At 41.8% G+C, this 14,069-nt stretch overlaps 1 protein-coding gene across 2 annotated transcripts in view; it reads right to left on the bottom strand.

The window, feature by feature from the left end:
• The window catches only part of LOC122559316 (sodium-coupled neutral amino acid transporter 1-like), a 68,433-nt gene that overhangs the window by 44,516 nt on the left and 9,848 nt on the right, over positions 1-14,069 (bottom strand). The window contains exons 2-3 of one of the 2 annotated variants that reach the window (XM_043708674.1): positions 1,610-1,759; positions 555-633 (exon numbers count right to left, since the gene is read on the bottom strand). In XM_043708674.1, coding sequence (XP_043564609.1) covers positions 555-633; positions 1,610-1,695 — 165 coding nt within the window. In that variant the 5' untranslated portion in view covers positions 1,696-1,759. Of the gene's footprint in view, positions 1-554; positions 634-1,609; positions 1,760-14,069 lie in introns of those variants that run through there. The other variant, XM_043708675.1, reaches the window with a different exon arrangement.

Raw genomic sequence — 14,069 nt, 5'->3', positions numbered from 1 at the left:
CCCTGACCTCTCCGCCCCCACCCCAGTCTGACCTATCACCCTCACCTTGACCTCTTTCCAGCTATCACATTTCCGACGCCCCTCCCCTAGGTCCCTCCTCCCTACCTTTTATCTTAGCCTGCTGGACAAACTTTCCTCATTCCTGAAGAAGGGCTTATGCCCGAAACGTCGATTCTCCTGTTCCCTGGATGCTGCCTGACCTGCTGCGCTTTTCCAGCAAAACATTTTCAGCTCTGATCTCCAGCATCTGCAGACCTCACTTTCTCCTCTTTTATATCAATCATTACATAGGCCCAGGACAAAGCAAAGATAAAGGTGGGAGTGCACTACCTCAAACAACACTCACGCGGTACTACAGGCATGCAGAGGTATCAAATACCCTCACAAGTAGTGGTCTTCTGGGAAAATGTCACAAATTATGAGTCCAGCAATATAACCGCAATACAATTCCCTTATGGAATATCTATGTCACTGCTGCCAGACTTTGCTACCTCCTCTAGGACAGTTGCAAATGTGTTCCAACAGTCAGCTTTTCGAGCCTACTGGTGACTTACATTCTCCTTATTTTCCTTCCTTCCATCATCACTGTTTGCATGGTACATTGTACATTCTAAATCATCATTATCACATTTTCTGGAACATAAAAATAAAAAGATCACTTAAACCATGTTTTGTTACACACGCTAATTTTTAACATCCCTAATTATTGATCAAACTTCATGTTAAACATCCCTAAGGATTGCAAATGACATATTATAATATTGAACTTGCACAAATTCTTTATTGTATCAGAAGGGAACTGGCGATTCTAATGTAACACACTAAATTGTATACCACACCATTTTAAACAACTGTTTTATTACTCTAACAAGAAAACATAGCTGAAAAAAAATGTCACATACATCCTCCCTAATATGGTTTACGTGGGGGGGGGAGTGATGGCTTAGTGGTATTATGTTGGACTGTTAGTCCAGCGTCACAGCTAATATTCTGGGGACTTGGGTTCAAATCCTGCCATGGCAGATGGTGGAATTTGAATTCAATAAAAATCTGGAATTAAGAATCCAGAATCTAATGATGACCATGAATCCACTGTTGATTGTCAGGAAAAACTCATCTAATTCACTAATGTCCTTTCGAGAAGGAAACTGCCATCCTTACCTGGTCTGGCCAACATGTGACTCGACCCACAGCGATGTGGTTGACTCTAAACTGCCCTTTGGGTAATTAGGTAATAGATACTGGCCTAGCCAGTGACACCCTCATCTCATGAAAGAATAAGAAAAGAAATTCCAGCTCTCTAAATATTAATTAGTTTAGCATACTTGTTAGGTAGAAACAAATACTTGAGGATTCTCCTTCCATAATAAACAAAGTAATTCTGATAAAAATAATTACGTTCGCGTCTATGTTATGATACTAATTTTCCTGAGCATCTTGAGCTGCACAATTTTGGATAACTGGCACATTCATTTCAAGCAAAATGATGTGATACCTGGAATCCAAAATATTATTATACAAATTATAAACTAAACGGGAAACAATGATCTAATCATGTGAAGACTTTTGCACTAATGTGCATATAAAAAAGTAGATGATAACTGTGTACCTTTGCAGTCCATCCTGTGAATGTGTAAAATCTTTGAGTTCAGAGCTACCAGAATTGTTGCCACCTTTAGATTCCAGATTATCCATGCCAATGTCCAGTTGGACAATTGCAGACAGCAGTTGTTCAATTTGGTCTTGGAGTTACTTTAACCTGTTCAGAACAACACGTGGCAGCATTACTCAGTTAAAGGAGAAACAGCACATTTAAAAGGAAAATTTGCCAGTTCATACATGTTGCAGTTGTATAAGACTCTGGTGCGGCCGCATCTGGAGTATTGTGTGCAGTTTTGGTCGCCATACTATAAGAAGGATGTGGAGGCACTGGAACGGGTGCAGAGGAGGTTTACCAGGATGTTGCCTGGTATGGTAGAAAGATCGTATGAGGAAAGGCTGAGGCACTTGGGGCTGTTTTCATTGGAGAAAAGAAGGTTTAGGGGTGACGCTTGGATCGGCGCAACATCGAGGGCCAAAGGGCCTGTACTGTGCTGTATTCTTCTATGTTCTATGTTCTCGGTTAGTCAGAGCAAGATCAAACTTTCTATTAATAACTTGTTTATAATAACTTGTTTTCTTCTGTGAAATTGATGTGAATAACAGTGAAGTAGAATTTCAGTTGGTTGTGCAGAAAACAAGAATCCCAAAATTAGCATTTGACTAAATCATTCTGGTTTGTTGGAATGTCCAGATGATTGTCTACAGCAGAATATTCTCTTAGTAAGAGAGCTGTGGAAGAGCTGACAACAGATTCATTATGTGTAAACACCCAGGTTAGGAGCAGCTATTCTGTACTTCTGCTGAGTGACATTGCTGGTCTCGTAAGAACTGCAAGAATGTTCAGCATTTCAAAGAATAATGTGCAGAGATTACATTGAAATAAATTGGTTTATTGTTTGTTTAACAGTGGGACAAAAGCCTCAAAGTTTTCAAAAAAATTTAACACGAACAATTTAGTCGCTCGAAAGCAGAAACTGAAGTGGCCCAGGCACACAGATGCAGTGGCTACAAGAGCAGTTCAGAGGATGAGCATTCCCTAATAACCTACTCACCTCCTGTGTCCCCAGTATCTGACCATCATGTACAAGGTACAAGTCAGAAGCATTGTGGGATATCTTTCTGCCTAGATGAGTGCAGCTCTAATAACACACATAAGGCTTACCATCTCCCAGCACAAAGCAGCCCCTTTTGAGTGGCACCCCATTCATTACTCTATCCCCTCTCCAGCATCACTGAACCATGTGTACTATCTATAAGAATGGGCCCAGGAATAAAAAGCTTAACATATGAGGAACATTGGAGGACTCGAGTTTAGAAGGATGAGGCAGGGAACTTCCAGAATACTGATTGGCCTGGACAGAGTGGATGTTGGGAAGACGTTTCTATTGATAGGAGAGACTAGGACCCGAGGGCACAGCTATAGAGCAAAGGGAGGATCTTTTAGAATGGAGATAAGGAGAAACGTCTTTAGCCAGAGTGGTGAATCTATGAACTTTGTTGCCACAGAAGGCTTCGAAGGTCAGGTCATTGAGTATATTTAAGACTGAGATAGATAACTTCTTGATTGTCAAGGGACCAAGGGTTATGGGGAGAAAACTGGAGAATGGGGTTGAGAAACTGATTAAATGGTGGAGCAGACTCGATGGATTGAATGTGGATGGAGAGTGTCATGCTGGAAAAGCACAGCAGGTCAGGCAGCATCCAAGAAGCAGGGAAATTGACGTTTTGGGAATTCATTAGAATTCCTGATGAAGGGCTTGTGCCCGAAATGTCGATTCCTCTGCTCCTCGAATGCTGCCTGACCTGCTCTGCTTTTCCAGCACCACACTCTCCATCAACTGATCTCCAGCAACCATTGATGAATACAAAATAAATACTTGTATTCAATGAGAGTCCACACGCACTTCAACAGAAAAAGGAAAAGTTAAAGTGCTGGTGAATAGCACAAGCAGTTAATATCTTCAGCTTGGGAGATAAAACTAAGGAAGGCATGGACCAACGAACAATATCAGTGTTATAAAATAGACTAGAAAATATGAGTTAGAAAAACACCTCAAGAAGGAGAACATCAAAATATCATAGTTAAACATTACATTTCTTTTTAGAAACCTAAGTTAACAAAATTATTTGAAGAAGTAACATAAAGAGTGGACAAAGATAATGTAGTGATATGGTACCGTAAGGCTTTTCAGAAGAATTTGATAAGGTGCCACTAAAGAACTGAATGACAAACACCAGGGTGTGGGGACTTAGGAACTAGATCATGGAATTGACAGATAGAGTCATAGAGAAACAGACCCTTCAGTCCAACCCGTCCATGCTGACCAGATATCCCAACCCAATCTAGTCCCACCTGCCAGCACCTAGCCCATATCCCTCCAAACCCTTCCTATTCATATACCCATCCAAATGCCTCCCAAATGTTGCAATTGAACCAACCTCCATCACTGCCTCTGGCAGCTCATTCCATACACGTGAAAAAGTTGCCCCTTAGGTCTCTTTTATATCTTTCCCCTCTCACCCTAAACCTATGCCCTCTAGTTCTGGACTCCCCGACTCCAGGGAAAAGACTTTGCCTATATACCCTATCCATGTCCCTCATAATTTTGTAAACCTCTATAAGGTCACGGACCTCCCAACTCCTGTATTCAATACTCTGACCAATAAAGGAAGGCATATCAAACACCTTCTTCACTATCCTATCTACCTGCGACTCCACTTTCAAGGAGCTATGAACTTGCACTCCAAGGTCTCTTTGTTCAGCAACACTCCCTCGGACCTTACCATTAAGTGTATAAGTCCTGCTAAGATTTGCTTTCCCACAATGCAGCACCTCGCATTCATCTGCCCCTTCTCAGCTCATTGGCCCATCTGGTCAAGATCCTGTTGCAATCTGAGATAACCCTCTTCGCTGTTCACTACACCTCCAATTTTGGTGTCATATGCAAACTTACTAAAATGTACCTCTTATGCTCGCATCCAAATAGTTTATGTAAATGACAAAAAGTAGAGGACCCAGTGCCGATCCTTGTGGCACCCTACTGGTCACAGGCCTCCAGTCTGAAAAACAACCCTCCACCACCACCCTCTGTCTCCTACCTTTGAGCCAGTTCTGTATCCAAATGGCTAGTTCTCCCTGTATTCCGTGAGCTCTAACTTTGCTAACCAGTTTCCCATAGGGAACCCTTGTCGAATGCCTTACTGAAGTCCATATAGATCACATCTACCGCTCTGCCCTAATCAATCCTCTTTGTTACTTCCTCAAAAAACTCAATCAAGTTTGCGAGACATGATTTCCCACGCACAAAGCCATGTTGACTATCCCTAATCAGTCCTTGCCTTTCCAAATACATGTACATCCTGTCCCTCAGGATTCCCTCCAACAACTTGCCCACCACCGATGACAGGCTCACTGGTCTATAGTTCTCTAGCTGATGATGGGAAAACGCTGGGAGTTAAGGCTTGGTCTTTTGGACAGGCAGGAAGTGGTGCCCTTAGGATTATCTGCTGGGACCATGGCTGTTTACCATCTGCAGAAATGATGTATTATCAGAAATCAGATGTGTGGTGTTACATTTTGTAACTGATCACAAACTAGGGCGTGGGGTATAGATGGAGAAACATCAAAGCACAGAAAGACAGGAAATGGCCTCCTGAATGTAGGAATAAATGACAAATGGAAATGAAGTGTGAAGTAATTCATTTTGGCAGGAGGTCACATATTCCTTAGAAGGTAAGAGACTTAATGGGGCAGAGGAGCTAAGCGACCTGTGAATACAGATTCATAATGTAATGTTAAGTAGTTACACAAGTCAAAAGATCATAATGATTGCAGACAAATTATAGTTCTTAACATTCTAAATGCTTTAAGCTATTTAGATGTCAGGTAATTTGTAACATTATGCAGCAGCCATTTCTTCTGTCTGCTGTGTATCTTCCTGACAATGCAATTTGCCCATCACACACTGTGAGCAGTAGAAGTATAGTAGGTTGCAGCAATGAATAATTGTAACCTGTTGTTATCAAGCAACACCTAACTAAACATACAAATGTACAAATTAGGAACAACAGTAAGTAAACCCTTTGGCCCCTCAAATCTGCACCACCATTTAATAAGATTTAATAATGGCTGATTGGATTATTCTACAATCCTTTTGTCCCCAGTAACTCACCCTCTTTGATTATCAAAACTACATCAATCCTTGCCTTAAGAATATTGAAAATTTTTGCTTTGATCACTTTCGGATCCTTCCTTAATTAAGATGACCAATACAGAACACAATATTGTACACAGTTGGGATCTCACCAATGTCCAACCCCAAAGTATTGTATTTGTTTTTATTTATTCATTTTTGAGATGTGGCTGTCACTGTCTAGCCCAGTATTTATTGCCCATCCCTAGTTGCCTTGTGAGAAGGTGTGCTGAGCTGCCTTCTTGAACTGCTGTAGTCCTTATTCTGTGGGTTGACTCACAATACCTTCAGGGAGGTAATTCCAGGATTTTGATCCAGCGACAGTGAAGGAACTACGATATATTTCCAAGTCAGGATGGTGCGTGGCTTGGAGGGGAACCTCTATGTGGTGTATTCCCTTGACTATGGTACCCTGCCCTTCCAAATTGAAGTGGCATGGATTTGGAAAGTGCTGTCTGAGGATCTCTGGTGAATTTCTGAAGTGCAACTTGTAGATAGTACTGCAACTGAGCAGCGGTGGGTGGAGGGAGTGGATGCTTGTGGACGTAGTGCCAATCAAGTGGGCTGCTTTGTCCTGGATAATAACAAGCTTCTTGAGTATGGTGGAGCTGTATCATCCAGAGGAGTGGAGAATATTCCATTACACTCCTGACTTGTGCCTTGTAGATGGTAGACAGACTTTGAGGAGTCAGGAGCCGAGTGACCCTGGTGGAACCCAAACTGGACAACACTGAGCAGATTATTGCTGAGCAGGTGCTACTTGATAGCACTGTTGATGACACCTTCTATCACTTTGCTGATGATCGACTGTCGACTAATGGGGTGGTAATTGGCTGGGTTGGATTTGTCCTGCTTTTTGTGTACAGGACATACTTGGGCAATTTTCCATTTGTCAGGTAAATGCGGTGTTGTAACTGTTCTGGAAGAGCTTGACTTGCGAAGTCCAGGAGCCTTCAAAAATGAGGAAGCTCCTCAGTGTGACAGCTCTGCAGGTCGCTGCCGATTGCTGGCACTCGGAGGACTATCAGAGACCAGGTACCTACTCAGCTCCTGGCAGGAGAGGATCTGGAGGTAAAGACATTCAGATACTTCACTCACATACACAGGGAGGGACAGGAGCAAACACAACAGACTGACAATATTCCATCCTGTTCAACCAACTGACCAAAGGGCCCTAGGTGTGAAGTGCCGAGACCACTGACCAATGGCAGTTCATTACCCCGACTGTGTTAGTGCTACCCCACCCCAGCCCTCAGACTGGCTGTTATAGCCCTACAGGACTGACTCAATGAGTCAATCCCTAGAATGCAGAGGCACCTCCGAACCTGAACACATAGCCGAACACTTGACAGTGGCTAATGTCTTGGACTGGTATAGGACATGACTCTAAACATACTGCCAGGAACCACTGACTGACAGGTGCTTCTACGCATTTCAGTAAGAGTTACTGCCAGAAGAGTAATCAAGACTTCGACCATCCACTGCCTCCACCATTGATGCTCAGTTGCAGCAGTGTGTACTATATCTGCAGAAATTCACCAAAGACAGCAACTGCAAAATGTGGATACAAATGGACCGTGTTCCTATGTAGGCAAGCGCACTATGACTGTTCCAAATATTCTTTTCGATTTGCAGTATGTCACAACCATCATGTTTCATTTGATTGTACAAAACATATTCTGGACTCCAAACCATTAAGCTTCAATAAATATTACAGCTAAACACCAATTCACAGTACAGCATATGAAATGTAGGACACAGTGCACTGTAGACAGTGAAATATTACCACGGCAACCTGTCTACCCACAGTTAAAGCGAAGCGTTGCTATGGTACAAATATCTCATCCTATCCTTCATTCAAGTGTCAACTGATCCGGTTTAGCCTATTATTTAGATTTATGCATCTTAATTAAAGCATTACTGGTCATCCGACAGTCCATTGAGAAATTCATACATATTTATAATAATGATGTTTACTGTAGCCCATTGCATATTTCACTTTTGCTTATCAAAACAAACAATACTGTAATGTTAAACTTCAAATCACAAATGGATTTACCAAATAACATAAACATTGTGAAACAGAGAATGCTGGAGGAACTCAGCAGGTCTGGCAGTACCTATGGAGAGAGAAGCAGTTTGTGTTTCACATCCAGTGTGATTCTCAATCCCAACGAACTGTCATATCAGACTTGAAATGTTAAGACGGTTTCTCATTCCACAGATGTGCTCGATCTGGTCAGTTTATCTGGAATTTGCTGTGTTTGTTTCAGATTTCCAACATCCGCAGTATATTGCCTTTATTTGAATTACATCCAATTTGAAGCTGGGAGGAGAGAAATTATAGACCCAAAACTGAATGTGAGATTTTATTTAGGATGGAGGACTGATGTAAGCAAAGCTAAAATTAAAACTGGTAATGAGGAGTGAATACTTAGAGATATTGGCACTGCAGTATGAACAATACTACTGGAAAATTATGCTGTTTAATGATGCCATTAGATTGCTATGATTATTCTCTTTAAAAACTAGATAAGATTATAAATTCTTGCATTCAAAATGTAACTATAATACTATACTACTACTACTCGCACCAACCACGTGACTGATTTGTTTTCAAACTTAACGTTCCCAAGTTAGTAACTGAGGATGAGCTCATTGATTTGCTCCATTCCCCATGGTCAGCGGCCAGCACCTTGTTTTGGAAATGTCACTCCTCTATCGAGGCTGGGGTTTTTCAGTCACAGTGAGCTCATGTGAAAGAGGAAGACACATCACTGGAGTTTTCACCTACACCCTCCTGAGCCCCCACGTCATATGGCAACCTGTATAACTTTAGCTTACTTTATTCCGCCCACATATCTAACTCACATACTGCTTTATATCTCAGCTTTCTTGTCCCCTAACTTCACAATGTTTACGTATATTCATGATAACAGCTCTAAACCTACTGATGAATCTTTCATTAAAGTTTAACCTTACAATCTTGTTTGCTTTGGCAAGCAGAAGTGAAATATGCAGCAGACTAAACTAAATGCCATGACTACATATAGTGTCATACAGCGCTAAAACAGACCCTTCGGTCCAACCAGTCCATGTCGACCATAATCCCAAACTAAACTCATCCCACTGCCTGCTCCTGGTCCAAACCTTTCCTATTCATACATCATTCCAAATATCTTTTAAACATTGTAATTGTAACTGCATCCTATGAATCGCTGAATGGAATATCTGAAGGGTAGTCTAAACTAAATGTCATAATTACAAATATATATAAATTTCTGAATGGAATAGCTGATGGGCAGTAATGCTTCAATGGAGACACATTTAATCTAAATAACAAGGTAAATTGAATCAGATGAGATTCAAATGTAGGGAATAGAGTGGGATATTTGTACTGTGAAAACACTTTGGCTGCAGTGTTGCACCTTGCCATGATAATGTTCCACACTTCATATGCTATACATTGTGTATGGCTGCAACACTCATTGATGTTTAATGGGTTGGAGACAAATTCAGAGTCTGAGAAAGTCAGAGCATAATAAAAATGATCATTTTCACGCTATTCTTGCAGATGGAGGTCAGTTAGCTAGACAGCTGGAGGGCAACACAGAGTGATGCCAACCGTGCAGGTTCAATTCCCACACTAGCTGATCTTCCACCAATGGACTCTCTTTCTCAACCTTTCCTTTTGCCTGTGGTTATACCACCACCAATATTACTCTCTAATGGAAGAGCACTCTTATGGTCTGCTGAGACAAAGGCAACTTTATTTTTTACTTTTGTAGAACTTCAATATTCTTGCTCTGCAGGGAAATTCCACATTGATAGTAAGTGGGTGGAAATGAAAACAAAGTTGTTGTAGCAGAAACAAAAAACACAATGATAAAATGTTGTTTGGCATTTTCTATAATGTAAAGTAACTAATGAAGACTGAGTTAATGGGAGCCTTATTGTTACTGTTGTTTTGGATGTTTTCCTCCTTGTAACAAGGGCCTGTGCCCGAAACGTTGAATCTCCTGTTCCCTGGATGCTGCCTGACCTGCTGTGCTGTTCCAGCAATAAAGTTTCAACTTTGATCTCCAGCATCTGCAGACCTCACTTTCTCCTTGTAACAAAGATCAATAATTTGTGTGCGGCATCTGACTCGTTGGTCTTAACTAGATTAAGGCAGAAACATTGGAAAGACTTGTGTGACTAAAAATGATATAACAACATTCTAATACCACTAGGCTGTACTATCACATAGTTTTACATCAAACATGTCCTCCTGACCCTCCAACTCATACCAATGTAAGACACTCATTGGAGTGAATTTTCAGACGAGAGGATGGTAGACACTGATGTTCCCCATTTTAGAAGAAGGCACAGTCAGGGAAAGTATATGCTTAATAGTACAATTCGACAAAATGAGCAGGGACAGAGAGACCTGGAGGTTTCTTGCACTTAACTCTTTGAAGATGTCATGATGATTAGCAAAACTTGTAGGATCGTGGGCTGCATAAATAGAGTTATTGAGGACAAAAATAAGAAAACTACATTGAACCTTTAGAAAGCTCTGGTCAGGCCACAGCTAGAGACCAGTTCTAATTACCGTATGTTAGAAAGGACGTGAGGGACCTTGAGGGGCCACTGAGGACATTTACCAACATGTTCCAAGAGTGAGGATAGGATTGGGTAACTGGGTTTGTTTAAGATAGACAATTTGCTGATGGTTTAAGAATTAAAGGGCTTAGATTTAAGGTTCTGGCTATCAGATACAGGAGAGATGTGAGGGAAAATATCTTTATACAGTAATGACCTGAAACTTATTGCCAATGCAGGGGATGCAACAGAGACAATTTTTGATTTCAAAAGTGAATGGGAACAGCAGTCTGGAGGGAAATAATTTGTATGGCTGTAGGAACAGATGGGAAATAGGAACAACTAGATCAATCTACATAAAGCACAGTGGCTCAGTGGTTATCACTGCTGCCTCACAGGCACCAGGGACCCGAGTTCAATTCCAGCCTCGGGTGACTGTCTGTGTGGAGTCTGCACATTCTCCCTGTGTCAGTGTGGGTTTCCTCCGGGTGCTCCAGTTTCCTCCCACAGTCCAAAAATGATTTGGCCATGCTAAATTGCCCATAGTGTTCAGGGATGTGTAGGTTAGGTGCATTAGTTAGGGATAAATGTAGAGTGGTATGGGAATGGGGCTGAATGGGTTACTCTTTGAAGGTTCGGCGTGGACTTGTTGGGTCAAGTGGTCTGTTTCCAAACAGTAGAGATTCTATGATTTCTATGAAAGCCAGCATGTACCGAATGGGGCCAAATGGCATCCTCTGACTCATAATTACTCTATGATTAATGATTTATATTCAGGATGAAGGGATTTCTTTAAGCCTAAAAAGCCTATGAAATGTTTTAAGTGAGAGCTGAAAGGATAAGAAGGGGATCTTCCAAAGTTTTATGAACTCAAAGTTTACATCTAGACTCAGAGAGCCAGCCTGCATCTGCACATCACACCCCTCTTCAAGGGAGTGTTTAAAGGAAATGTAGGGTGGTAAAATCCCTAGTGTGAAAATTCTGAAACTGCAAATCTTCCAAGAGAAATTAAAAAGAAATTCCATCCAATATTCAGGGGATGTTTAGTAGTAGCCAACTTGATATTGTGCATCTTAAGCTACCATTCACTGTTAAAATCTAGCCTTCATTGATCAGTCCTTTGAGTACAGGAGTTGGGACGTCATGCTGAGGTTGTATAGGAGGCCTCTTCTGGAATAGTGCATCCAGTCATAGTCACCCTGTTACAGGAAGGATATTATTAAGCTGGAGAGGGTTCAGAAGAGAGTTACCAAGCTATTGCCCAGTATGGACAGTCTGAGTTATAATGAAAAGCTGGATAGGCTGGGACTTCTTTCATTGAAAGGTAGGAGGTTGAGAGGTGACTTGATAGAAGTTTATAAAATAATAAAGTGTAGAGTCAATGGAAGCTATCTTTTCCCTAGGATATGGGATTTCAAGACTGAGGGGCACATTTTAAGGTGAGAGAAGAGAGTGTTAAGAAAGACATGAGGGACAAACTCTTTACACAGAGGGTTGTTCATGTGTGGAATGAACTTCCTGAGGAAGTGGTGGATGTGGGTACAATTACAACATTTAAAAGAAGTCAACAACACGAGTAGAAAAGGTTTGGAGGGATATGGGCCAGGAGCAGGCAGGTGGGACTAGTTTAGTTTGGGATTATGTTCAGCATGGACTGGTTGGACTGAAGGGTCTGTATGACCTATGTCTATGCCTATATCACAGAATCTTTCAGTCCATCTTGCCTGTCTAATATATCCCCAGTAAATTTATTATTATTATTTTTCCACTGTTCAGTCCAGATAAACAGGGGAGATTAATATCAGGAGTAGGTTCTGGCCTGAGAACCCCCTTCCCTAGTCCCAAGCAAAAAGTATGGTTGCTACATGGAGGTTGATCAAAAATGCATGAGAGAGGGGTAATAGGTGAAAGAGGAAGACACTGCTCAGCTTTCAGATTTTTTTTATTGTAGTAAGGTGATAGTGTTTGATATAATAGAGCAATGGGCGAAGCATTGTCACAGTTGTAGCTGGAATGGTATAAAACACTGGGCCACAACAGGAGTATCGCAGGCAGTCCGATCACCCTGTTATAGGAAGGATGTGATCACACTAGACAGGGTGCAGAAATTACCTGGAGAGTCTGAACTGTGAGGAAAGATTGGAAAGGCTCGGGTTGTTTTCCTTGGAATAATGCAGATTGAGAGAGGTCCTAATGGAGGCGCATCCGATGATGAGAGGGAGTCGATAGGGTAGATAGGAAGACTTTTTTTCCTATTAGTAGAGGGGTCAGCAACCAGGAGGCATGGACTTAAGCTAAGAGGTGGAAAGCTAAGAGGAGAATTGACGAGTTCTTTTTCCCACTCAAAGGGTAAAGGGGATCTGGAACTCACTGCCTGAAGGGATGGTGGAGTCAAAAATATGATCAGTATTTAGATATTTACTTGTGTTGCATCAATTGTGCTCCATGAAAACAGAGACGCAGGTAGACAGGGTAAGGTGAAGAGGGCATCTGGTACATTTGCCTTTCTTGGTCAGTGCATTGAGCATAAGAATTGGGAGGTCATGTTGTGGCTGTACAGGACATTGATTAGGCCACTTTTGGAATACTGAGTCATAGAGATGTACAGCATGGAAACAGACCCTTCGGTCCAACCCGTCCATGCCGACTAGATATCCCAACCCAATCTAGTCCTACCTGACAGCACCCGGCCGATATCCCTCCAAACCCTTCCTATTCATATAAACATCCAAATGCCTCTTAAATGTTGCAATTGTATCAGCCTCCACCACTTCCTCTGGCAGCTCATTCCATACATGTACCCCCTCTGTGTGAAAACATTGCCCTGTAGGTCTCTTTTATATCTTTCCCCTCTCACCCTAAACCTATGCCCTCTAGTTCTGGACTCCTCAACCCCAGGGAAGAGACTTTGCCTATTTACCCTAATCATGCCCCTCATAATTTAGTCTCCCTGCTATAGGAAAGATGTTGTGAAACTTGAAAAGGTTCCAAATAGCTTTACAAGGATATTACCAGAGTCTCTGAGCGACAGGGAGAGGCTGAATCTGGAGTTGATTCCAGAGATGAGGAGGTTACCCTATGAGGAGAGGTTGAGCCGCCTGAGACTGTACTCGCTAGAATTTCGAAGAATGAGAGGGGATCTTATAGAAACCTATAAAATTACGAAATGGATGGATAAGATAGGGGCAAGCAAGTTGTTTTCATTGGTGGATGAGACTAGGACTAGGGCACATGGCCTCAAGATTAGGGGGAGTAGATTTAGGCGATGAGGAGGAACTGCTTTTCCCAAAGAGTAGTGAATCTAAGGAATTCTCTGCCCAAGGAAGCAGTAGAGGCAGCTTTATTAAATATATTTAAGACATAGTTGGATGGGTTTTTGCATGGTAGGGCGATTAAGGGTAATGGGGATAATGCAGGTAGGAGAAACTGAGATGATGGATAGATCAGCCATGATCTTAATGAATTATGAAGCAGGCTCAACGGGCCAAATTATTACTATAAAACTATGAATAGACTGGGGTTATTTTCCCTGGAATGTTGGAGGCTGAGGGGTGACCTTACACAAGTTTATAAAACCATTAGAGGCATGGATAGGGTGAATAGTCAAGGTCTTTTCCCGAAGGTAGGGGAGTCCAGAATTAGAGGGCATATGGTGAGAAAGGAAAGGTTTTAAAGGGAACTGAGGGGCAA

Source organism: Chiloscyllium plagiosum, chromosome 19 (assembly GCF_004010195.1).
Source record: "Chiloscyllium plagiosum isolate BGI_BamShark_2017 chromosome 19, ASM401019v2, whole genome shotgun sequence".
Lineage (NCBI taxonomy): Eukaryota > Metazoa > Chordata > Chondrichthyes > Orectolobiformes > Hemiscylliidae > Chiloscyllium > Chiloscyllium plagiosum.
Note: the sequence above shows the minus strand (reverse complement) of the source record. Positions and strands in the feature narration are given on the sequence as shown.